This window comes from Rhinopithecus roxellana, chromosome 14 (assembly GCF_007565055.1).
Source record: "Rhinopithecus roxellana isolate Shanxi Qingling chromosome 14, ASM756505v1, whole genome shotgun sequence".
NCBI classification, from domain to species: Eukaryota; Metazoa; Chordata; class Mammalia; order Primates; family Cercopithecidae; genus Rhinopithecus; species Rhinopithecus roxellana.
The window spans coordinates 102,762,490-102,789,969 of record NC_044562.1 but is presented as its reverse complement, the minus strand read 5'-3'; the positions used below and the strand labels follow the sequence as shown (position 1 = coordinate 102,789,969).

Sequence of the window (27,480 nt, the reverse complement as noted above, 5' to 3'; positions counted from 1 at the left end):
TCCATTTTTCTTTTCTCTTTCTTTCCTTTTTTTTTCTTTTTCATTTCTCTTCTTTGACGTTTTGTAGTTTTAGAAATAAGTTCATCAATACAGAGGAAAGACAGGAAAATGGGATTTTTTTCTCACGTTTTTCTTAATTGATCTATTTAGCATATCTATTTTTGATGTTTAAGAACATAAGAAGTAAGTAGTCAGAAGTCTTCTTTGAGCCACCAAGAGTTGGGACAGAGATGTCAAACGTCGTTACACAACTGGGCAGCCTCTGAGAACTGTTTGCTGAGGTTTTAGATGTCAGAGGTGGAGACTCAAGAAAGAACAATAATTTGCTTGGGTATACGTGATATCTGTGATTTTACACATATACAGATACAAATACATCTTTAACTTATTTATTTTTAAATTTGAATTTATTTATTTATGACATATATAAAACTTGTATATTAAAATGTATTTTCCACTTTGGAATTGATTTATAGGTGAGTAATGTCATAACCTAGAGATAGCTTTGACAGGGAGGCATGTAGGTAACTAACGTCCACTTGTAGACTCAACTCTTCAAAAAATGTCTCTCCTGTGACATTTGTACATCAAATTTCTAACTTAGCATTTGCAAAAAGTCACTGTTAAAATGTAAGCACACTACCAGGAATGGAGTAACACACGCCGTTGTACTCACTAACACAGTATAGCCACTTTGGAAAGCAGAGACCATGTTCTTGAGGGAGTGGTAAAGCAAAGTGAATGGAGAAGTCACATTATCAGGTTTCGATGGGGTTATGGGAAACTGGACAGTGGGGCTGAGGAAAATGGGGATGGTGTAGTTTTCATGATAAGAGGGCAGAGCTACAGGTGTTTTGGAAGAATATCTTATAGGAGAGAGGTCTTGAAAGTGGAAGCTAGCAGAACTACACGGTGAAATGTAGATTACTTCATTTTTTCTGGAGTCATCTCACTTTTCTGGCTATCTGGATAGAAATGGCACCAAGTCACATATTGAGGCAGCATATAATACCTAAAAGAGTAGGTGTTTCAGGTTGGGACAGACCAAGATTCAAGTCTACTTCTATCAGTGTAGCCTTGGATAAGTTATCAAACATTTAGTTCCTCCCATCTATAAAATGTAGCAATTAAACTATTAGACTAGAAAATCTACTATATTCCATGCATATAGTGACTGTATGCATACCATATCTATATGCATAGATATACAGTAGCTATAGAAAACATATATGTATGTATATACACATATACATTTGTACATGGAGGTATTCACATTATCTACTATAGTGCTATCTTTCTCCCTCGTTATGTTACTTCTGCAACAAACTTGCCATATTTTCTTTATTTTATATTTTAGTTTCTTATATATGTATTTACTTTTAACAAATTTTCAAAATATGCAAATAACTTTCCATTAAACTATAGTACTAGCCCTTTTATTTCTGAGGTAAACTAACTGACCATCTTAGGGAATTCTTTTTTTTTAGCTACCAAAAAAAATAGGATGTGTGCCACTTAATGAACAGATTCAGACAATATATTACTAATTTACTTCAATGAGAAAGAGACTCTTGCTCCTGGTGAATGATATTACATAATTTGTTTTGTTTTGTTGATAGCACTACTGTGCAATGGTCACCTGTGATACAATTATTTGAATTCATGACAATGATGGGTTAGGAACTGAGGCAGATCCACTGTGCTTCTTTATGTTCAGATGTTTTGAATCAGAATTCTAGGACTATATCTATGTGCCTAGGCAAATATATAAAATAAATATTCCATTATTCCACTAACAGCTTAAACACGTATTATAATTCTAACAGACTTTAGAGAGCATATGGCAGTTTCAACAAGTCCAACATATTTTTACGTGCACCTAAGCTAGGGACCCCTGACCAATGAGTTGAACATCATCTATCAGGAACATCCTGATAGATGCTCATCTATCTAGCATCCTGATAAATGACAGATCTTCAACAAGCTAGCTCTCCAGGCCATTTCTGCTTCCTCAATTCCACATGTGTAATTAGTTGGGATTCCCAGTCGGGAGGCAAAGGCAGGTAGCATTTTGGGCCCTCCCTTTACTGTGCTCAGTTCAGTTTGTTCATGGAAACATCTCCAAGGATCTTAAAACTTTAAGAAAATGGAAAATATCTCCTCCTCACAAAGTTGGAGGCCCTGAACCTGAGCCTTAAGAGATTTATTTTTACATTTGTTTTCGAATTCTCACAATTTATACAGAAAAAAAAAATCAGAGTATCCATCCTGCATTTTAACTTTTTTATTTATTGCCGTAGTATTATATATCAATAATATTTATAAGAAGGAAGTTGTTAATACATATTTGTTATCTAAGTATAATTTGGGATACTATATAAATCTTTCAGTTTGTGGGTTAGTTCTGTACCCTGTCATATCCTAAGCTACCTGGTCTTCTTGGAATAATAAATATACATACCTGTTGGGACCAAGATCTATAGTTTCACAATATTCATAGCCATCTGATTCTGCTACAGGGCAAATTTAGACTGGAAATAAGACAATAAATTAAGTAAGAGAACCTTTCTTTGTTTAACCTACCTCCCAAAGGCTCCATTTGTAAAGAGTACAGACCAGAAATCACATGCCCTACTGGATTCTTTCCATGGGAAAAACCTGTGCTGAGTTTTAGTTTCTTCATTTTTTAAACAGAACAAAAATCTCTCCTACTACTAATAGAAGTGATTTGCAGATTTAATGCAATTATATCAAAGTAGTTTTTAACCTATAAAACACAACGTTGTATGATTAGTTTGTATTGAACATCCATGAAACTCTAGGAATAGTACTAGAAGCTTTATATACCATTATATATAGAATGGTGTCTCTTTTAATTCTCAACAAATCCTGTCCAGTTGTCATAATTATACTTACTGAATAAATTATATTAATTTATATTATAATTATATTAGTTATATCATGAATTCATAGAAACTCAGGGGTTGGGTGATTTGCTAAGATCAATAGCTAGAAAGGGGCAGAATCAGTATTCAACTCAATATTACCTCCGAATGGAAGTAATTCAGTGTTACTGAGTATCACTAATTATAGAATTAATACTTTTCCTTTCTACTCAGAGCTAACACAACAGCATTATCTAATGTTGTTAAATGGTAGGTGGAATTAAAAATGGTAGGTAAGATTAAGAAAGGAGGGAAATCACTGAATAACCTGCCCTTGCAGCAAAGTTGACAAAGTACATAAGATCTCTGGTAAGATCTAATCTTCATCTCATTCTGCCACATGTTTTTGTTTTGTTTTTTAAGACGTATCTCACTCTATCGCCTAAGCTGGAGTGCAGTGGCACAATCTTGGCTCACTGCAACCTCTACTTCCTGGTTCAAACAATTCTTCTGTCTCAGCCTCCTGAGTAGCTGGTATTACAAGTGTGCGCCGCCACTCCTGGCTAATTTTTGTATTTTCAGTAGAAAGGGGATTTCGCCATATTGGCCAGGCTGGTCTCCACATGTTTTTAATCGAAGCCCCTGTGTTCTCAGTATCCTGAGATGACTGGCTGATTGGCTTTTGCCACAGCCATTGGCTTCAGCCGCTGTTCTGGCCTGGACATCATCCTGTGCATGTTGAAGACAGGATTCTGGCCTAATTTCTTTCAGGGACTTTCTACCACAGAATGACCAAAGGTGATGTTGGGAACAAAATACCTATACATTTCATCCAGTTGCAAATAATCAGCTCCAGCATCTGGAGTTACTTGGTACCTAAATTGACCAGGTTGCTGTTAAGGATGAATGGGCCAATCTTACAGCTGAACACCATGATACTGGTTCCCAGGAGCCAAGCATCACCCCAATCCATCCTTTTTTATTTATTTTAAAAATGTGTTAATACTTTTTAAATCTTTAAGCCATGACTAATTTTCTTTTTAATGAAGATTGTTTTCCCCCAGGATACATCAGAGTAAAAGCATAAGATGGTGCTTTAAAAAAAATATTTTAGAATCAGTTATGTCTTCAGTTTACTAATCCACTATTCACATGAGTAGAACTTACAATTTGCTCTGGTTTTGTTACTTGGATGGGTAAGATAACTTAGAAGAACTGACAGTGATTTTGCTAAAATATAAAAATGGGATAGTTTTAAATCTCTATAGATGTGACCCTTGGTGGTAATATAAAGGAGATCAAAGGACTAATGTGTTTGTTCCCAACCTATCTTCAAATAAAATTGTTTTATAGATGTTATAAAAGTACACATACATACACTTTATGTACACACACATGCATTTCATGTATATATCCACTATAATGCTAGTTCTCTCTTCTTATGATACTCCTGCCAGAAATTTGCCATATTTTCCCTATTTTGCATTTTAGTTTCCTTTTTATCATTAATAAATATACTTACACTAGATTTTCAGAGTATGAAATTGTTTTCCCATCAAACTCTTATGGTGTTGGGCCCTTTTTTCTGAGAAAAAAGTAACAGAGAAATCAATTTAGGAGAGTCTTCCCATTAAGGGAATATACTACTAGTGAACTGGCTTACAGACTGAGGTTGGTAGGTTCGGATATGTATGGGCAGAACAGTAGCAAGACATTTGAGGACCTATGATCCTTGCTTGTTCACCTAATGCTTTTTACCTAACACTGCCACTACTGTAAAACCAAAGCAAGACATTCAGAACAAGACATTGCAGACCCAGTTGACACTTTGAGGGAGGCTGCTACCATGGGTATAATCTATAAGCCTCCATTTGGAGCAGGATTCAAGATCAATATGGAGACATTAGATTCTACTTTTTAAAATAAGCACTCATCTCATTTCAGACTATGGACATACTACTGAGCTTTACTATCCTTAGTTCTTAGTCTAGTACCTGGGTATCTTTATTGTATGAAAGGTTATTTCCTTTAGGACTTGCCTCTGAGTCCCAAACTGGCACTCACTATCAGGATCATGGAGGAAAATGCAACTTTTACATGGATGATGACATGGATTAGGCATCTGTGGTGGTTCTAGAAGTTCAGGATTCACCTGATCTGCCTCCTACTTCTCTTTGAAAAAATGCAAAGTATAGGATCTTTCTACCACAATTCTTTACTACTGTAAGGAGTTTGGTCCACTGACTCTGCAAATGACCTCTCAGTGTTGAAGTACTTTTCTTTAATGCCATTTCTTGAGAGTTGGAGCTACAGTTGCTCTAGATGTGTCTAGGTCTGATCTTTTCTCCCCCCTACTCCTTGAGCCCCTGATAACCACCATTCTACTTTCTATTTCCATGAGTTCAATCTTTTTAGATTCCCCATATTCATGAGATCACAAGGTATTGGTCTTTCTGTGCCTGGCTTATTCCACTTAACATAATGTCCTTGAAATTCATCCAAATTGTCAAAATGACAAAATTTTGTTCCTTTTTAAGCCTGAAAAGTATTCCACAATGTATATATACGACTTATCTCTCTTTCGCTTTCTTTCTTTCCTGCCTGTTTTTCTTTCTTTTCTTTTCTTTTCTTTTCTTTCTTTCTTTCTTTCTTTCTTTCTTTCTTTCTTTCTTTCTTTCTTTCTTTCTTTCTTTCTTTCTTTCTTTCCTTTCTCTTTCCTTCTTTCTTTCTTTCCTTCCTTCCTTCCTTCCTTCCTTCCTTCCTTCCTTTCTTTTTTTTTTGAGATGGAGTCTCGCTTTGTCGCCCAGGCTGGAGTGCGGTGGCCAGATCTCGGCTCACTGCAAGCTCCGCCACCCAGGTTCACGCCATTCTCCTACCTCAGCCTCCCAAGTAGCTGGGACTACAGGCACCGCCACCTCGCCTGGCTAGTTTTTTTGTATTTTTTAGTAGAGATGGGGTTTCACCGTGTTAGCCAGGATGGTCTTGATCTCCTGACCTCGTGATCTGCCCGCCTCAGCCTCCCAAAGTGCTGGGATTACAGGCTTGAGCCACCGCGCCTGGCCCCTTTCTTTCTTTCTTTCTTTCTTTCTTTCTTTCTTTCTTTCTTTCTTTCTTTCTTTCTTTCTTTCTTTCTTTCTTTCTTTCTTTCTCTTTCTTTCTCACTTCCGTTCCTTTCCTTTCCTTTCATTTTCCTTCCTTCCTTCCTTCCTTCCTTCCTTCCTGTTGTCCCAACATCATTTATTGAAGAGACTGTCCTTTCCCCACTGTATGCTGTCAACATCTTTGTTGAAAATCATTTGACCTTAAATACATAGATTTATTTCTGGGTTATCTATTCTGTTCACTGGTCTCTGTGTCTATTTTTATGCCAGTACCATGATGCCTTGTTTACTACAGCTTTGTGGTATATTTTGAAGTTCGATATTGTGATACCTCCAGGTTTGTTCTTTTCACTCGATATTTATTTGGCTATTTAGAGTTTTTTGTGGTTATACAAAGTTTAGGATTGCTTTTTTCTATTTTTGTAAAAAATGTCATTGGCATTTTGACAGGGATTATATTGAATCTGTTGATAGCTTTGGTTAGTATGGACATTTTAAATATCAGTTCTTCCAATCCATAAACAGAGGATATTTTTCTTTTTATCTGTGACCTCTATAATTATTTGATCAATGTTTTATAGTTTTCAGTGTACAGGTCTTTCACCTCCTTTGGATTGAATTTATTCCTAAGTATTTTAAATTTATTTTGGTAACTATTGCAAATAGTATTGTTTTCTTGATTTTCTTTTTCAGATAGTTTGTTGTTAGGGTATTAAAGTGCTACTGATTGTTATGTGCAAATAGGGATGATTTTATTTCTTTCTTTCCAATTTGGATGCCCTTTATTTCTTTCTTTTGCCTAATGGCTATGACTAGAACTTCCAGTACAATGTTGACTAAAAGTGGCAAGCATAGGCATTCTTGTTTTATTCCTGATCTTGGAGGAAAACCTTTCAACTTTTCACCATTGAGTAAGATATTAGCTGTGGGTTTATCACATGTGGTCTTTATTGTGTTGGGATACTTTCCTTCTATATTTAATTTTTGAGAGTTTCTATCATGAAAGAATGTTGAATTTTGTCAAATGCTTTTTCTGTGTCTGTAGAGATGATCATATGCTTTTTGTTCTTTATTCTGTTAATGTAGTGTATCACATTTATAGATGTGTAAATGCTGAATCATCCTTACATCCCTGGGATAAATCTCACTTGATCATAATGAATTATTCTTTTACTGTGTTGTTGCATTTAATTTGCTAGTATATTTTGAACGTTTTTGCATTTATGTTCACCAGGGATATTGACCTATAATATTTTCTTGTAGTGTTCTTGTCTGGCTTTTGTATCATTGTAATGCTTTCCTCATAAAATGAGTTTGGATGTACTTCTCTTCTTCAATTTTTTGGAAGAGTTTCAGAGGAACTAGTGTTAGTTCTTCATTAAATGGTTGATGATTTCAGCACTGAAGCCATCTGGTCATGGGCTTTTCTTTCTTGGGAGAGGCTTTTGGTAATTGATTCAATCTCCTTACTTATTGGTCTGTTCAGATCTTCTGTTTCTTCCTGATTCAACCTTAGCAGGTTATATGTGTCTAGGAATTTATCCATTTTGTCTAGGTTATTCAATATGTTGGATTTATAATCCTTTGCATTTCTGTAGTGTGTTTTAATGTCTCCTCTTTCATTCCTGATTTTATTTATTTGACTCTTCTCTCCTTTATTCTTGGTCTAGCTCAAGATTTGTTGATTTTGTTATTATTTCAAAACACCAACCTTTAGCTGAGCTGTTCTGTTGTTAGATAGAATAGAATAGAACGTTCTGTTTCAACAATAGAATGTTGAACAGTTCTATTGTTTTTCTACTTTGTATTTCACTTATTTCTACTCTGATTATTATTTTCCTCCTTTTAGTAACTCTGTGCTTAGTTTCTCCTTATTTTGTGTGTCTGAAGGTACAATGTTATAGGCTGTTTGAGATCTTTCTCCCTTTTTGATGTAAGAGTTTATTGCCATGAGCTTTCCTCTTAGAACTCTTATTGCTGCAATCCACAAAAGTATTTGTTTTTGGCAAGTTGTGTTTCCATTTTCATTTGTCTCAATACATTGTTAAATTTATCTTTTAACTTCTTCATTATCCCACTGGTTGTTGAGGAGTATGTTGCTTAATTTCCGTATATTTCTGCATGTTCCAAAATTCTTCCTGTTATTGATTTCTAGTCTCATACCATTGTGTTAAAAAACAAAAAAGATACTCAATATGATTTAAAGTATCATTTCAGTTAATGATCTGGACCTTAAATGACAGCAGCATAATCAATGTTAATCACAAACCAAAGGCTATTTAGTGTTATTATTTTAATATGCAGTATACTTACCAGGGCCCCCAGCACTCAGTCTGCACAGTCTGGGCCCTGCCTGTCTCAGATCCATACCCCATCTCTTCCTCCACCCCTTCTGTTTCAGCCACATTAACACTGTTTGCTCTCTCTAGTTCCCCACCCTCACTGCCATGCCCACACTATGCCTTACCAAATTCTGTTCCTCTTTTAGATCTCAGTTTTCCTTGAACACCCAGACTCAAGGTGTGGATGCCTATTTGTTTATCTTTTTAGTAGCCCAGGCTTCTTTATAGTACATTTTACAGATGTATTCAAATAATTGTGTAATTGGCTACTTAATATTTTTCTCCTGCATTTAAAGAAAGACCCAAGATTATATCTGTCTTATCCAACACTACACTTAGCATGGTATATTGCATGGCAGTCATTAACTTTTTATTGAGTTAATTAAGCATTGTGCATAATGCCTAGATGCCTAAGCTTTCAATGTTACCAAACACGTGGAATAAAACTTACTGCAATCTAGGTTCCCCTGAAAGCACAGCCTAAAGTGGAGGCTTACTTGAAGGTTACTCTGTCTTAAGGAGGAGAAGTAAAGAACAGGGAGTTATTGTTATAGACTGAATTTTTCTCCATACCCCACCCAAATTCATATGTTGAAGCCCTGTTGACTAAAGAAAAAAAAATCAAGCTTTTAAAGTTTCAGGCCAGGTACATTGGCTCATGCCTGTAATCCCAGCACTTTGGGAGGCTGAAGCAGGCAGATTGCTTGAGGCCAGGAGTTGGAGACCAGCTGGCAACATGACAAAACCCCATCCTGTACTAAAAATACAAAAATTACCCAGGCATGATGGTGATCATCTGCAGTCCTAGCTATTTGGGAAGCTGAGGCACGAGAATCGCTTGAACCTGGGAGGAGGAGGTTGAAGTGAACCGAGATCATGCCACTGCATTCCAGACTGGGAGACAGAGAGAGACCCTGTCTCCAAAATTAATTAATTACATTTTAAAAAGTTAGCTTTATTTGGAAGTCTGAAGACTATGGACCAAGGCCTATTGCCTGGGATCAGTTCTGTCAGACTGTTCCAATGCAGCAATTAAGTTCACAGTTTATATACAAATGGTGAAGATTCATTACATGCAAAATCACATCAGAGTTTGTGTATAAGAGTTGATATTTATAAATTATTATTATAGATTATAATTATAGATTATAGATTATTATCGATAATAGTATTTATTATATAATAAATATAATAATTATTATATAATTTATATTATTATCGATAATAATAATCTATAATCTATAACATGCTAGGCTGCCTTCTGCTGTTGAAAATAATCCAAATATCTTGGGCATATGATTCTCATTGAGGAGGGCATGGTATATACAAGAGAAATATTCAACTGGTTTTCCCATGATTGCAAACCTTTCGAACTTTTAGAAGAGAAAAAAAAGAGACAAAGCAAATATAAGAGAGATTTTGAGATAATTTGTACACTCTGAAATGAGAAAACAAATTTAGGGCTGACACAAGAAGAACTAATTATTTTTTTCAAGTACATTTTATTGTTATCAAAATAGTCCATACACATCCTGGGGGAAAAAAAAACCCACAAATAGTGCAGGAAGATTATAATTAAAAGCACCAGTTCACTCAAAGGCAACATTTTTAACAAAGTTTTTTTTTAATTATTTTTAGTGATCCCTCTAAATTTCTAAATAATATGCTTATATTTTTATTTCTTGTTTTACCAATGTTAAGTGTGACAAATTTACTTTTTGCTCTTATAAATATAGATTTAGCTCATTTTTTTAAATTTTATTTTATTTTATTTTATTTTATTTTATTTTATTTTATTTTATTTTATTTTGAGACAGGTCTCACTCTGTCGCCAGGCAGAGTGTGCATTGGCGCAATCTCTGCTCACTGCAACCTCTGCCTCCCAGGTTCAAGTGCTTCTCCCGCCTCAGCCTCCTGAGTAGCTGGGAGTACAGGCGCTTGCCACCACACTCCATTAATTTTTGTATTTTTAGTAGAGACAGGGTTTCACCATGTTGGCCAGGATGGTCTCTATTTCTTGACCTTGTGATCCGCCTGCCTCTGCCTCCCAAAGTGCTGGGATTACAGGCGCGAGCCACTGCACCTGACCGGATTTAGCTAATTTTCTACACTTATCTCCAGCCTTCCTCTTCACTCTACCTCCCTTTTCAATATGATAATATCACATCTTAAGTTCCATCATTCCTGTAACCTCTGTAGCTATAAGTAAATAGCCACAAATAACATATGTAGATTTCCATTTCTGATTCTATCAGCCATAGGTAACTCTCTTTACATTCTATTTTGTAAGAGCAGTTGAATAATTCTCACCTTTCCTCCCAACATTCTCTTCCTCCTTCTACATCCCCACCCCTGGCTCTATTGTAGTGGCTATTAACATATGTTATTTTGTAACCATGGGTAAGTGTTAAGTAATTTGCCTAAAGATTAATTCTAAAAAATTTAAAAATGTAGAAATCTTTGTGTAATGGTAACTATATAAGCATTATTTACTATAGAACCAAGTAATGTACAGTGCTTCCCTCTCCGTGGCTCCAGTGTCATGACTTCTATAGCACTTTACAAATAATATTATGAGTATATACTTCCAGAATGGCGGTATAAGAAACTCGGCAGACCCTCTCCCCAGTGAAACAACTGTACTGGTTAAAGTATTTTAAAAGGCAATCATGAAAAGTCTCTGGAAATTTTCTTAAGGGTATACAGCAAATGAAGAAACATTTATTCCAAAAAGTGTACTAAATCTTGGTAAGAACAATGAGTCCGAGGCACTTGAGTCACGACCCACTTCCCTTCCTCTCCTCCCAGCTCAGCATGACAGAAGCTTAACTCTGGGCAAGACTGGTCAAGAACACAGGGCTTCCTCAGCTTCCAGTTGAGGCCGACTGTATGTTCCCAAGAGGAGAAGGCTGACAGCATTTGTTGTGTCCCTTCACCCTTCCCCTCCAGAAGCTAAATTCTGGCTAGATGAATCCAAGAGATTGGGGCTCCCTTCTCTCACCCAGCTCCTACCCGTAGGGTGGTGGTTCAGCCTCAGGCCTGGGACACTGAGAATAGTATGGGTTCTCAGTTATTGATGAGGCTCTGATTATTGCCCGTGCTCAGCTCCCTCCTCCTAAAGCAGGGGAGTCACTTACAGAGGAACACAATGTTGTCCCTATCCCTAGTTCTGAAGCCATGCATCCAAGATTTTCCCCAGTGGGAGCACTGAAGCTCTTTGCAAAAGACTAACTTTATTTGAAGCAGAGTAAAGGGAAGTTCAAGATAAAGGTATTCTCACAAATAGTGTAAGTTCTGATGGAAAGCAATTAAGAGGAGGTTGGTAGCTTCATGAAAGAAAAGCTAAACCAGATCAGCTAGTGTATGAGAGAGAATCAGGAAAAGAGATAGCTAAGAAGAACCCTCCTGGGTCAGAACAAACCTCAAGCACTGACCACAGCAGACAGAGCACCATGGCTTACACCTGTAATCCCAGCACTTTGGGAGGCTGAGGTGGGAGGATTACTTGAGCGCAGGAGTTTGAGATTAGGCTGGGAAACATAACAAGACCCTGTCTATATTTTAAAAACAAAAAACAAAAGGCTACTGCAGCAAAAAGGCTGGAATTTAATTGGAGCAGACCCCCAGAGCAATTTATGTCCCAGGACATTGTAAAAAACAACCGAACAATCTAGAACAGAATAGCTGGATATATGTGATAAGCCTTAGAGCAACCACTAAGAAAATAACTCGAAAAATACATAGTGAAGGAAAGAAAACAACAGTGTTCCTAACTTCACAATCAAATGAATTCTCCTTTTCAACATTTCACCAGAGGCTCAAAATCATTCCATGTTTAAATTTTTTTTCTCTTTTTAATGTCTACTGAAAAAGTAGCAAAATTACTGAGGAGAGCTTTATTTCTAAAAGGGGGTATCACAACCTGCAAGTGGGAAATGGAGCCTCTGGTTAAAACTGAAAAGCAGGTGCTTCGAAGGAGGAAAAATGAAACAGGAATTCATACTGAATGGATTGGTTTAGCATACATATTCAACTGACTATAGGAGGAGCTATGAATATTCATGAAGGGGGCACACATGTAGTAAGCTAACATGTCTGTTACATATGTCCCATGTTCACTTCGTGGTGGAAACAACATTTAAATGTACTAATATTAAGCTCTATATGTCAAAAGGTGAAGCAGAGGACATGAAAGGACTCAACATGCAGTCTCCGTAAACTGGCCAGAACCACTCCATGTTCAGTGGTCTCTTATAAGGAAGGAATGCTAACCAGGTGCTGTGTCGAAACAACAAAAAGCAAGGGGCAGTGTAACATGGTTGGTTGAAATCAGCCATGGAGCAAGTCTTTCAGAAGAGCTTGTTTCTGTTTAATCCTTAGGAATGAAAGCCTACTGGTGGTTAGCAAAGTAGGGGGTGTAACTGGGTGTGGCTGACCTACTGTTCCATCATGGACATGAGCTCAGTTTTTAAGGTTTCTCTGGGGTCTCCAAGTGAGCCTCCCTGGGGAATCCTCCAATTTTCCTAGTGAGAGCAAGAACCATATCTGCCTGTACTGCCTAACTCAGGTTTTCTTTTTTTGTTTGTTTTTTTGTAGTAATAGACAGTAACTATTTAAAGAATGAATAAGTGGTGGTAAAGTGAAACAGACTAAGTTCCTGATGTAGAAGGCAGAAGACTGTTGCTTAGGCAGATCAAGTAGAAACTATATGATGTTTTTCTATAGTAATAACCTTAGAAATGGCAATTTGGTTCTATAGTACAATTAATATCACTAAAAGAGCGGTCCAATGAACTTACAAGTTATGTGATGTATGTGGGTTAATCTGGGAGACCAACCACCATTTATTAAATTCTTCTATACAAAAATGCTTTCTGAAGGGCAAATAGCAAGTTTACAAATGAATTTTTGGAAAACAAACTGTAAATTAAAGTTCACTTCTAAGGCTATTAATTTGTGGATATCTTTGTCTATATCTTCTTCTCATTGATATATCCTCAGGTACCTAGAGTTCTCCCTTCAGCCAACCTTAATTTTGAATTATATGCCAGTTATAAATGATCTTCAGAATATGAATTAAATACCCCCTTTAATTTCAATTGATATGATTTTACAATATTAACTACATAGTAACAGTAGATTTGGATATTTATCATTTTTCTATTTGACTTATAATTTAGGGCCAAATGGGTGTCATAAGGAGCTCTCATTCCAGGAAACACTGTAGAGTAGTCTAGTATCCTAACAGTCCATCCTTCTTGATTTTTGAAAATAGTCTATTGTGGAGTAGTTTAGGATAACCTAACTACTTGTCTGTCAAATAGAGGAATGCTGTGACTGGAGAAAATTGAGCCATTATACGTTATTCTTTGGTACAGTCACAAAAAGCTACTTATTTCACAAAAGACACTATTTTGCCTTTTCAGGTGTAACTGTGTGGAACCGCATAATCCCAGCAATGATACATTGAAGGAATGGAGGGAATCCAATATTTCTGCCTCTGACATAATATGGGAGAATCTAACTGTGTCAGTAAGTAAAACATTGAAAATTAAGTCATACCTAAGAGCTTTTGTTGACATTGTGACTCAATTATTGCCATTACAGTAAAATTTTTTTGAATGCATAATATTATAAAACTAATAGTTATGTTTGAATTTTAATTTCATCATTTCAGATGCTCATCAGTAAACTGGGGTTATCTTTCATTATTAAGGTTGTTCTAATAGAAGACCAGAATTGCTCAAAAAGCTCATTTATACAGAATTATGTGACTGAGATGGACTGAAAGCACATTAAATATGAGTGGTGTTGACCTGAATGAAACCATATGGCAGAACTAAGTCTGCCTTCTGTGTAAAGAACTCAGAATGCTCTTACTTTACTCTGTAATGCTGCTCCAGCTGTTCCGGATCTGCTGGGGGAAGGGGATGTTTCTAATATTCTAGTGTCAATACTAAAGTCTTTGGGAGGAACAAATATCACTTTTCTTCACAAAATTCTGGCACTTCCCTCAACAAGATATTTCTTTTTTCCATTTTGTTCTTATCTCCCACTCAAGAAAGGGCTTTTTCACCTATAACAGTTAAATCCTGTGCCATTGTCTTATTTCCTTTGGCATTTCTCTGCTTTATAATTTCTTTTTTTTCATACCTGCATTTCTCTATTTTTCTGAATCTATTATAATGTCTGTGCCTCTTTACCTATCAATATTTGCATTCTATAATTCTGGTTCAATAAAATCTTGTAATTTGAAAATGTGTTCTGCTTTTAATAAGTATTAAAATCTGAGTAGCCCTACTTTCTTTTCTACTCTTCCCAGTTATAAACATTACAGGTTCAAACCTTCTGCCACTTTACCTACCCATATAGGCTCAAATTTTATTATGACTATCAGCAAAAAACTATATGAGTTCTAGTTCATTTGATCAAATGCATACTATTTTAGTAAATGGTCCAGTTAGGGAACATATAAATCTTTTTTGTTGTACAGATATTATAAAACTCTAAACATGATTCTTGTAAAGAGCATATGATCTATCGACTATTTTCTTGATTTTCTCTATTGAACATGCTCTTTCAAAATTGAAATCAAATTACTTACTCTGTATTTAAAATTCTCTCTTGGCCTGTATTTTACTACTTCTGTTCTTACCCTAGTTGTGTTCTGTAGAATAAGCCTTCAGTTACTTTTGTTGTTTTGTTATTGTTAACATTTATTCAGTTCCACCTATTTTTTCCTAGAAAAATAACATCGCCAGGCTGCTTCCACTCAAAGAGCCATTTTAACTGAGCAATAAAAGAGTTGATGAGCTGATCAAGAAAAAAAACACTATAGTTATTCAGAATTTAGACCTGGGGTCATGATTAATGAAATCAGTAGTGGGTCTTCTGTCTACATTTTCTTTGGTAGACTATATTATGTTTACAGAGCCTCTTGATATCTTCTTCAATATGAAAACCCAAACGATCCCATCTCTAAGTTATATAACATGATAGTTTATTCTATATGTATTTTGTATTATGTGAATAATTTAATACTAAATAATAATATGCATTCTATGTATTAGAAACTTCTGAATTTTTAGAGTTCTAAGAAGCAGACATACAGCACAGTGTTCAGGCTAGCTGTGAGTTAGATACCCTAAGTTTTAAGGTCAAGTGGAATAGTGAAAAATATTTTACAATTGAAGCAAACACAGCATTGTGGGGTTGTTGGGTTTTTTCTCTTTTTTTGTCATTTTAAAAAGTTTTGTATTAGGTGCTAACATTCTGGCAGAAATTTTCATATTAGTTTTCATTAGTTAAAAGCAGTTTTTGCAATGGATAATTGCTAATCTTGACCAGAAACAGTCTTTATCACCAGAGGGAATACTATATAAGGAAAACAATCTTGTAATGTTTAAGAAAAAAAAAGACCATTAAAATTTTTGTCTAATTTTTATGCTGACTTTTTCCTCAATATATTCATACTGTCATCAAAAATATTTTATTAATAAAGCACTGAACTAGTGGCTTTTATAACTAATTTTGTTAAAATAGTGATATAACATTTAATTTACATATTGTTTATTTGGCAGGTCCTGTAATGTTTCATTGAGTTGTTACATATCTCATGAATTATAATTTATACCTTGCCAACTCAGCAAGGGCAAAGAACTTTAGCTTTCTTTGATTCTCCCAAACTGCTCTATGCATAGTAAGTGTTAAACATTTGATAAAAGTACTTAATGTCTGTTTTGAAACAGTTTCATCTTACTATTTAATGCACATATTTATGGCAAGCTAGAGTACTTAAGTGTATATATATATGATCTCAAAAATCAGCCTTTATAAGAAATCCTTAGGCACGATTTAAAATATTCATAAGCAATTAACCAGCGTTTGGTGTTTCGTTGCCTGAATTACATATTTAGCTTGTACATATATAAGGGGCAGGACACTAATGCCAACTTTAATTTCTTATTTTATCTAACTTAATTTTTGCCAACTTATAGAATTGCTGAAACTTAGAATGTGTTTGAAGAGTAATTAGTAGAAATCAGTTTGTCAACAAACATTTTTTGAGTACCCATTGTAACTGAAACCATATGTTAGACTCAAAAGAAGAGAGCAGGATTTGGATTTGGTTTTCATTTCTAAATTTCAGGACTTACTCTGTGTGTATGTGTGCATGTATGTATGGGTGCATGTGTGTTTGCCTCCGTGTGTGTGTTGGGGATACAATTAGTATAAAACTGAAAATAAATGTTGAATTTAGCAGGTCACAATTTTTCTTTTTTAAAGTTAGCATTTTGTTTAATCCCAAAGAGAAAATAAATAACATTTTCAAATATGCTTTAAATTAATGTAACTAGGCAGGCCATTGGCAAATTATAGAGTGTAAGACAGCTAAGGGATCCTTTAAATGTCATCTATGTTCTTAAGAATTGAGAACAAGATCCCACCAAATGACTTTTATACCTGTAGAAATGACAAAAGATGCTCACAAATTTCTAGATAACGTGTTTATCATGGAACTTTTAGCTCCTTTTTCTATGTAACCATTTTGCTACCCATTATATTGCTTAATAATTGCTCTGCTAGCATTTCTGGACAGGTGCAGAAGAGGAAGGAAAACACAAGGATTCATTTTTGCCACCTTATCTATTTTTACAGCATTTTGAAAGAAGGAAAATTAAAACTTTAATTAAGGCCTGGGGGATTTTTCTGTGGTTTTTCAATTAGCCGAGTTGCTGTGCTCTGCATTAGCTTAACATGAATAATTGGAATTTAACTTTGCCTATCAAGGAAGATGTTTGCAGTTAAATTAGAAAAGGGGACAGATTCTTTAAGACAATGATAAGGTATATTAACTGTATTTCTCAAGACTCTCAGGCTTAGGGTAACTAGCAGCTCCAAGTAGATTTTACTAGTTGTTTGTTTTCAGATGACAGTGTAGCTATTTGTGATTTATTCTACAATCTTTGGAGTGTATTTACTTTTTGCTCTACAAGAATTTCAGTGGAAGGACATTTAAAATGATAGAAACAAATCAAAAAACCTTTCAAATCTCATAATATATATTTGGCATTTCCAAAAGGAATAAAATAGATGCCAGTTAGCACTGTTATTTAATATTTCCCTAGAAGTTTCTGGCCAAGACATTTAGCTGGTAAAACTATAACGAAAAAAAAAAAAGAACTATTTTTCATTATAGGTAGACAATAGACATCTATCTAGAATACTCAGAAAAATCTACTGAAAACCTATCAGAATTGGTGGTACTACACACCAAAAAAATCAATAGTTTTTGTACATAACACCAGTGATTAATACATAGGTAAGAACAGATGTTTATACTAATATTCATAGCTGTAATATTCGTTTTTGCGCTTTGTTTTTATTGGTTTTATTAGTTTTTGCTATTCTGTGCTATTTTTAAGTACTGGCATACTTTGCCGATATTGCAAGTTCTATTCCAGATCACTGTGATAAAGCGAATATTGCAATAAAGCAAGTCACACCAATGTTTTGGTTTCCCAGTACATAGAAAAGTTATTTTACACTATATTGTAGTCTATTAGGTGTGCAATAGCATTATGGCTAAAAAACCAATGTACATATCTTAATTAAAAATATTTTATTGCTAAAAAAAAAAAAAAAAAAAAAAAAAAAAAAAAAAAAAAAAAAAAGAATTTCAGGCCTGAAGTTAGGCAGACTCTGTGTTTGTGGTCAATCTATGAGTTCATATTTTTCTCCAAGATCTCTCTGCAATTCAATTTATGTTCAGGGCAAGAATATCTCAAGGACTAATGAGATCACTGGATCGTTTAAACCATTATTTCCTGTTTTGAAATGTAAAAATACTTTAGTAATCTAATTTTTAAAAAGATAAACCAAAGTAAGTTTAAAATAATTTTTTTTCTTTCAAAATATTTTGTTTGAAATGCTGTTTTTCCTGGAGAAAAAAAAAATTTTTTTGACTTTGCTGCCACCTCATGGCCAAGGCAGTAATTAGAAATAATTCTTCAGGCTCTTACAGAGCTACAGTTGCAGAAGAAAAAGTAACCCATGGAGAAGTCATAGTAAATATGAGCTTTGCCTTGCTCATGTAGTAATTTTATCTCATTTGTTCTTTAATCCAAGTTTGATAGTCCCATCTTTGACTTACAATTTCATTTCAGTCATTGTATGTCATAGTTTTCTTGTTGCCTTTCTCATCTTTCTTGGCAGCTTTTGGACTAGATAATTCTACAAAACATTGTTCTTCGTCAATAAGCAATAATAATCTCACTGCAGAAGTCGTGTTTGTATCACAGGTCTGCGGCTGCCCACCAGTGGTGAGGCCACAACAAATTATTTAACCCCTCTATGCCTCAGTTTCCTCAGACATGGAATATAGATAATAACATGAACCTATTTTATGGGATTGGTGTGAAAAGTAATTTAAATGATGTATTTAAATAGCTGGGCATAGTGTCTGACCTTAGTAACCAATCACTATTACGTATGTCATATTTTCAATACATCTGGTGTTAGGAACTTAGTAGGTATTAGATTTAATGCACATTAATTAATTGGTAAATCAATTAGTTGTATACATTTAAATTTAAAAAGTGGTTCATGTTCAAATTTTTCATAAACCTTTGATATTTCTCACCACCCATCCAAGTGGAACTTGAAAGTCATAATGTTAAATCATTGCGAGAGCCATAAAGGAAAAGCTTCAGCATCTGAACTACAATTGATCAGAAGGTGTTAGTTTTCTGCAAGAAATGTGTCCGGTTTTTTCTTAGTAGCTCCATTTGTTTTACTTCCTCTGGCAGGAATGCAAATCATTGCATGGAGAGTATGTTGGACGGGCCTGTGGCCATGATCACCCATATGTTCCAGATGTTCTATTTTGGTCGGTGATCCTGTTCTTTTCCACAGTAACTCTGTCAGCCACCCTGAAGCAGTTCAAGACTAGCAGATATTTTCCAACCAAGGTACTTAGACTATAATTTGCTTGATCTAAATGTAAAATAACATAGGACAAAAGAAAGAGTAATTGATGTAATAAAGGGAGCCACTGAAAGGCTTTTGTGTGAGTGAGCTGCCAGGTTAGTTGTGGGGTGAGATGAGGGGCTGAAGAGAAAGAATTTTGTGATGCAGGTGCTGGGAGTGCATATGCAGGCTTTTCTCCTAACTGCAAACCCCGCGGATCAACTCCTACTTTCCTACTGACGTTTTTGGAAATTCACAGCACACACTGCATTACTGATTGTCACTTTTTTGCCCAGTGAACAGTGGGAACTATTCCAGCCTGACAGATACCTCAGAGGAGCCTATGTTACATTCTCTAATTGGGGAAGCCCCCGCAAGACTCATTGGAACAATATTCTCTTTTTCAGTGTTTAAACCGTCAATCCCTCCCCCTAACCCACTACTTTTGCATCTGCATATTTGGAAAGGAAAGTAAACAGAGAAACAGCTTAGTTCAATATTTAACACTACAAAGTAACACCTATAATGTCTGATTCCGCCAAAAAAAAATTTTAAAAAAGGAAAAGAAACAAGGAAACAAGCTTCTTAGGGATGAGCTATAGATTATGATCAAAATTCCACTCTGGGAAAATATTTCAAGAACTGTTCCTTCCGAAGGGGGCTTCTTTTTTGTCACCACTTTCTTCTCTAAAGTGGAAGATTCATTTATTTCCCAAAAAAACTTAGTCTGAGTAATACAAAAACATTTTTATAAGCTGAAACAATAATCTTAAGCATTTTGTGTATGCTTGTGTGTATGTCATAAAGGCATCTTAAAATAGACTAGATCTGGATAATAATTGTATGTGAATATTTGCTCAGAATTGGCTTTATAAATGAGAAATGGCTTTAAAAATTGGCTCACATAGAATCAATTTTAAATTTGCCCACTCTGTTGTGTACATTCCCAACTGTCATGCTTATATTCTAGAGAAACTAAAACATTATGTTTCTTTGATAAAAACAGATAATTTTATTTTATGATGCTTCAAGTTTATCATATTAAAATGTTACCTGTGTGAAAGAGATCCCTAAAATCTGCCAAATTCTGCCCATGCTACCTTATTCTGTGTTCTGAATATTCACATGCATGGGTTCATCATAAAGTTAGATTTTAAATAAACATTGAAAACAACTCAACCACGATGTAGCTATTCCATAATGCCTCATTCTGGAAAGGTTGAGTGTGTACGAATCTTAACGACAGTGATACATAAATATATATTCAGGTTCTGACAGAGCTAATGGTAATCTTATAGTATGCATAAAATATAATATTATGATATTATGTCATAAAGTGTTTATAAAGTGTGACTCTAGATTATGTTCCTGAGTATTCCTTGATATTTATAGCTACTTTAAGTGACAAGTGTTTTCATTATTTTTAGGTTCGATCCATAGTGAGTGACTTTGCTGTCTTTCTTACAATTCTGTGTATGGTTTTAATTGACTATGCCATTGGGATCCCATCTCCAAAACTACAAGTACCAAGTGTTTTCAAGGTGAATTTATCATAGCACTTACTATCTCTCTCCCTCTCCCCATCTCTCTCGGTCTAATCTTCATTTAGATGATACCTATAACCCTAGTACTTAGGATTTTCATGAAAATATAAAGAATTTAGATTAGAAGAGCAGTAAATGAAATGCACACAGCATGGCTAAAATTGGGGTCTAATGTTTAAAAAAATAAGAATTACAAAATATAAATAATTATAAACATAAAAATTGCTTTAAAAAATTTCCTGTCAATTCTGACAGTTGAAATACCTATATATAACATTCTTAAAAGATAAGGAAACATTTGAAACTAAGAGAAAAGGATTATCTTGGCAGAATTTTACAGTGAACAAGGCTTGAAAAACAGATAAAAATAGATTGGGAATAGAATTCTGACCGTGTTACTAATGAGGTACAGTTTGAACATTCCTTATCCAAAGTGCTTGGGATCAGAAGTGTTTCAGAGTTCTTTTTTTTTTTTCAAATTTTGAAATATTTGCAAACACATAATGAGGTATGTTGGGGGTGGGACCCAAGTCTAAACACAAAATTTATTTGTTTCCTATATACCTTATACATATAACCTGAAAGTAATTTTATACACTATTCTTAATAATATATGTGACCTATCACATGAAGTGAGGTGTGAATTTTCCACTTGTGGCATCATGTGAGTGCTCAAAAGTTTCAGATTTTGGATCATTTCAGATTTCAGCTTTTCAGATTAGGAGCGCCCCTTTGTTTTCTCTGTCAAACAGGGCTGGGGACTTCTATATAGGACTCTTGTCAGGATGAAATTTTGAGAATCATCTCAGTCAGCAGTCATGTTTGGAACCCTTCCCTGAGCCTCTGCTGTGACCAAATATCTTTTTTTCCATTTCCACTCAATAGCCTCTGCACATCAAAAATAACAGTTACAATACCATAATGATGTATTCTGTTTAGATGTCTGTCTCTGATTCTAAACTGAAAGAAGCCTCTGATTTATCTTTGTATCTCAGTTCTAGCACAGTGTTCTATGTGTCAATGTGCTATTTGTAAATTTCAATACATTTTCCAATAGCTAATGGTAAATATTGATATTATTTTATTTAATACAGGTATTGATTAAGAACACAGATTTTTCAACAAGTCTGTCAGAGTTTAAATCCCATCTCTACCACGTACTAGCTTTGAGATCTTGGGCAAGTTACTGGATCTCTCTATGCCTCAATTTTCTTTTCTGTGTCATCTTTAGAGTGTTGTGAAGAAAAAAAAATGAGTTAAAATATTTAAAATACTTAGAATGGTTTTAAGTGCTTTATGAGTATTATTATTATTATTTATTGTAGCCCACTCAGCTCCTCTGTTTATAATTAGGGCTTTCCTGGTAGCATCTGTAAGACTTAATTTGATCAAGTATTCATTAATCCAGTTCGTAACTATGCACATCCTTTATTTTATACAGCCCACCAGAGATGATCGTGGCTGGTTTGTTACACCTTTAGGTCCAAACCCATGGTGGACAGTAATAGCTGCTATAATTCCAGCTCTGCTTTGTACTATCCTAATTTTTATGGACCAACAGATTACAGCTGTCATCATCAACAGAAAAGAGCATAAGCTAAAGGTATATTTTAACATCCATTTTAATGTAAATCATTATGACTTAACTGATATCAACTGATGTTCATTTGACTTCTCCTGTATTCTTATTCATTTGTACAGTGAAATATATAAAATAACGTTTTCAGATGTATAATTTTTATTGTCTTACAAGATACTTGGTCTTACAATGATTTGAGAATTTACTTATTTGTAGCACTTGGCTAAGCTCAAGTCTGAGAACTCACCTCCAAGGCATAAAATAAAAAAAATTGTCAAAGTTCTAACTTTATCATATTTAGCATATTTTAGTGAAATAACAATCTGTTCTGGTGAAGTACAACCATACCAACTTGTCTTACATCTGAGATTCCTCTATTCCTCTATTTAACCCTAAGTGTATATATTACATTTAATTCATTATCAGAATAAATTACAACTTCAACTATTTCTCATTTTGTTTAATTATTTTTCCTTCTGCCTATAACAACAAAATCCAGACATAAACGTCACAGTTTGGAAGTGACATCTTTGAGTTTTATTGCAGATTTCACTGTCTCTTTTATAAAAAGAATAAATAAATATAGATATGTCTTGGTTACATTCTGACCTTGCCATTTTGCAGTTGTGAATCATCAAAATTGTTCACTGGTATGCAGTTTGCCTGAGATTTGTAATGTAAGCACTATCACTTACTTTCAGGAATATGTTAACTAAAGTCAATGAAATCATTAAATGGTTAAAAATAATCTGCATCAAACCTTGTAAAAACAGAACATGCACAATCTTGTTTTGGTTTTCGTATCATGGGGAAATTGCCAGCCATTTTCATATACCCTTTAAACTCTAGGAGAAAAAAATCACTGTCAGAGCAACAGAAATCATGCTTTATAGAATTTCTTTTATAAGAATGTTAGAAAGATGAAAAAAATCTCTGATTAAACCCTGATGCAATATATTACGTTAGTGCAAAAGTAATTGTGGTTTTTGCCATTGCTTTTAATAACAATAATAACATAAATGTAAGAAAGCACACTTATTTGCAATAAATCTTACGAAGAAGGAATTTTGAGTATATGGTGGAGAGAATGTGTGTCTATCTGAAAGCAAAGGACATTCTTCATTCTCTTTGTAGAATGTAACTTCAGAATTCTCACAACTTTATGTATTTTTTTAAATGACACATTTTTAAAAATCAACTAAAAAACTGTTTTAGGAAGAAAGTAAGCCATATAATTATTATTTACCTTTCAAAAAAGACTTTTTTAGCCTTCATAATTAGGCAGAAATTCTAGTGAGTCCACTGAAAAAATTATCCTTTGTAAGGGCCATCAGTTAAATGGATTCAGGCAGCATTTTTTTCTTGTTGTAAGTGGAATCATATTAAAACAAAGTGTGGAAGTGAAATGTGTGCTGAGATTGTTATTACCTTCCTGGGCATTCTGAATCTTTGCCCTTTTCTAGGCCCTCAACCTTATAAATCACATGACACTTGCTCTTACTCCATGTTCTTCATGAGCCCTTGACATTCACAGCCTTTCCAAAGCTCCACACCGACAAATACACTAATTTCCCCCTTCACATATACTGTGGAATAACAAAAATGTAATAAAGCGTTTTGATCCTTTCAAGTACTTGCATTTATAGAATTAAATGCAGAACTAGAACTATTTTTGTCACTGAAATAAACCTAAGGCTACATTACTAAATCTGTTTTATTGTGCAAAGAAATGATTATGTAGTCAAAAGTTTCATATTTTTGCCCCTTACTACTCTGGATTTGGTAAATGATACAGCAAATCTGGCTTAATCATAAACTCTGCTCTACGGCCACAGGCAGAAGAGTCAGCCCGTTCTTGGCCACTGCGAATCGGAACTCTCCATCCTCCTCCTTAGATATGAATACTTTAAAAGCAAATTTCTTCCAGTGAAGATGTATTTCGTCTACATTGAATCCCTATTGGGCCTATAACTCTTATTTCCTTAAGCTTCTGTAGAGTGTGGTCTGATGCTACTGGGTTTCCCGTTAACAACAACAAAATCACCTTCTCAGAATGTTATTTACTCAGAGTAACGGTTTGTTCCATAGTACTTCTCCCCGCTTCACTGAAATGTTTGCAGTCTCCTGGCTTTGACTTGAACCACATTTTCACTAAAAGATGTGTTTCTTGAGTATATCACCAGACCACAAGCTAACCACTTGTGAAAGCATTTTCAGCTTTTACTAATTTTCTTTTCTCACTTAAGAAACCCATTTTTGCCTTGGTTGGAGCATTCCCCGAAATTGTTTAATGAATCATGTTTTGTAGTTTGTGTATCAAACACTTGGTAGACTCCACATCATGTATCTAAGTCTACATATACCCAAATCAACTCAGAATTCCTCTTTTCATTCTTTATCTCTCCCAAACACATTTTAGATCTTTTTACTTTTTCTTCACCTCTATTGCCAGAACTAGTAGCTGGTTTTCTTTTAGATGATATTTCTCATGCTGATAAAAATGTTTTTATTGGCCAGGCACAGTGGTTCACGCCGTAATCTCAGCACTTTGGGAGGTCGAGGCAGGTGGATCACGAGGTCAGGAGTTAGAGACCAGCCTGGCCAACATGGTGAAACCCCATATCTACTAAAAATACAAACATTAGCTGGGCGTGGTGGTGGGCACCTGTAATCCCAGCTACTCGGGAGGCTGAGGCAGGAGAATCATTTGAATCCAGGAGACAGAGGTTGTAGTGAGCTGAGATTGCACCGAGCTGAGATTGCACCATTGCACTCCAGCCTGGGCAACAGGGTGAGACTCTGTCTCAAAAAAAAAAAAAAAAAAAAAAAAAAAACTGTTTTCATGAGTGTCACTATGTACACAATAAAGCTGTGTTGCACTGTATCGGTGATTTACTACTCCCGAAGAATGCAGGAGCTCAAAATTAGTAAAACTCGAACTCATTGCATTCTGTTATCCTTCGGATGGCTCCAGAGTGAAAGAAGAGGCAAATATAAAAATTTGAGAATGTGAAGTATCATGTATATTATACATAAATGTACATATAAATCCATACTCTCTCTAGCATTTGTTTGTTTGTTTGTTTCTCCCTTGGAGAAGTGGATTAGGCATAAGTTAACTGAATCCCTTTGAAAAGCATTAAAAATATCTACTTGGGTTTTTTAAAGCACATTCTCTAAATGTGAAAAGAGAGATATAATCTTATAAAAAAGAAAGTTTCTGTTAAGATACAACTGTGGGCTTTTCTACATGTTTCTGTAGACAGTTCAGGCTTCTTTTGACATCATTTTTAATAAACAGCAATACAATCCCGGATCACTTGAGTAAATGAATGCATTTGCAACATTCATTTGGCACCATATTCTCTTGATGATTATGGCATTTGATATGTTCTTTTTTGCCCTCTTTGTCAGCCTGGTTCTTCATGTCAATCTATAGTCTTTTATGTGGTTAACTTGACAGATGCAGGAAATTGCTGCCAAGCTTTGAAATGAATTTTTTCAGCAGTGGCATCTGGGTATCAGATGGTCCTCTTGGCTGGCCTCTTGTCTTGCTGCATGTTGGTTTTAGTGGGGTCTGGTGTAGCATCACCTGTTGCTATGCTCCCTTTTCCTCCCATATGTCCATTTCCTGTGATTCATGGATGAATGTGAGAATAAAAGCTCTAGCTCTGTCTTTATTTGAGAAAAAAATCTACAGAAATATGTTAGAAGGTGTAGAGTTCTCTCTCTGACAAAGGGGTACTTCTCTTTGGCTGGCATGCCTATCAGCTAATAATTTTGTTACAAAGTCCAAGTTTTTAAAGACATTTTAAATGAAAGGCAAGAAGGATACTGGTTAGTTAGGGGAAGAGCAAGAACTGCTTTATTTATTTCCTTTGGTTTACATTGAATCAAGATGCTCCCATTGTTGTACAGCATAATTAGGGGAAATTATATTTTTGCTTTTGTTATATATTTATACATTACAAAGCTAGCTTTATGAATTTAGAAAAGAAATTATTTCCTCTGAAAGAATTATTTTGGCCACTTCCTGCAATTCAAATCCCACTGTTTACATTTGTATCATATTTTTTAAACATTCAATAAGAGCTATTGGAAATCACTATCATGACGAAGGTCTCCCTCATACTATTGAGCTGTATGAATGTGGACTCTAAGAAAGTCCAGGTGTGCTAAAAAGTACAAGCCTGACTCTCAAGGCCCCCTGTCTTCTGCCCTCCTCTGATGTTCCTCTCACAGCCACTGGCTCCTCTTACATCTTTCGTTTTCTCTTAGCAGTACCACAATTTTGCAAAACAGCTCCAAAGGAGCAGCATTCACATTGTACTCCCTTAGAGGCAGAGGCTTAAGTATGAGGTCCTTCACTGTTCTACATCTTTGTCCCTCCAGAGTTGCTAGGACAAAACACTTCTCAAGCTGCTTAAGACATTGTCCTTTAAAGGGACCAAAATCTGAGTTCTATTCTATGGAATTACACCTTCCAAAATGTTTTACAAAAGGCCAAGGTACAATATTACGGTCCTGGCAAAGCTTTTTCCTATGCTTTTTTGGTTATGCTGACACCAGGCAGTTTCTCTTCCTACTCTTCAGCTCTTACTAATCAAATTATTTCTTGAGTTACTTGCAAAGAAAAGTTTCCAGAGTCACATTCATTCAGGAAATTGAGTTAGACATTTTGGTGAATTGTAGCATTGCCCCAGTAAGCTGAGCCAATGAAGGGTACCACTGCTTTGGTGCCAACATAGGAGGAACAGGTCCTTAGGTACATAACTCTCATTTTCTCCTCACTATCATCTCTTGCACTTTTATAATTTGGAAGGGATGAGCAGAAAGGAAAGAAAGTACAACTGAGTTTAAGAATCTTCTTACTAAGAAAACAAAATCACAGAGAAAAGACTACCATGACAAATATGCAACAGTGTGTTTCACACTCCAGGCTATAAGAGCTTTCATATTAACTGCAAACTGCTTGAAGTTATATAAAACTACTGCTAAAAAAAAAAGACTATTATTCTCCTAGAAGAATTGGTAATTTCTGCTCATGATCGTAATAACAAA

General features: G+C 35.1%; 1 protein-coding gene across 16 annotated transcripts in view; it reads left to right on the top strand.

Annotated features, from left to right (window-relative positions):
• The window catches only part of SLC4A10 (solute carrier family 4 member 10), a 391,444-nt gene that overhangs the window by 334,320 nt on the left and 29,644 nt on the right, over positions 1-27,480 (top strand). For all 16 annotated transcript variants that reach the window (XM_030916975.1, XM_030916973.1, XM_030916978.1 and 13 more), the window contains 4 exons: positions 13,755-13,860; positions 19,137-19,298; positions 20,724-20,837; positions 22,282-22,443. In XM_030916975.1, coding sequence (XP_030772835.1) covers positions 13,755-13,860; positions 19,137-19,298; positions 20,724-20,837; positions 22,282-22,443 — 544 coding nt within the window. The remainder of the gene's footprint in view (positions 1-13,754; positions 13,861-19,136; positions 19,299-20,723; positions 20,838-22,281; positions 22,444-27,480) is intronic.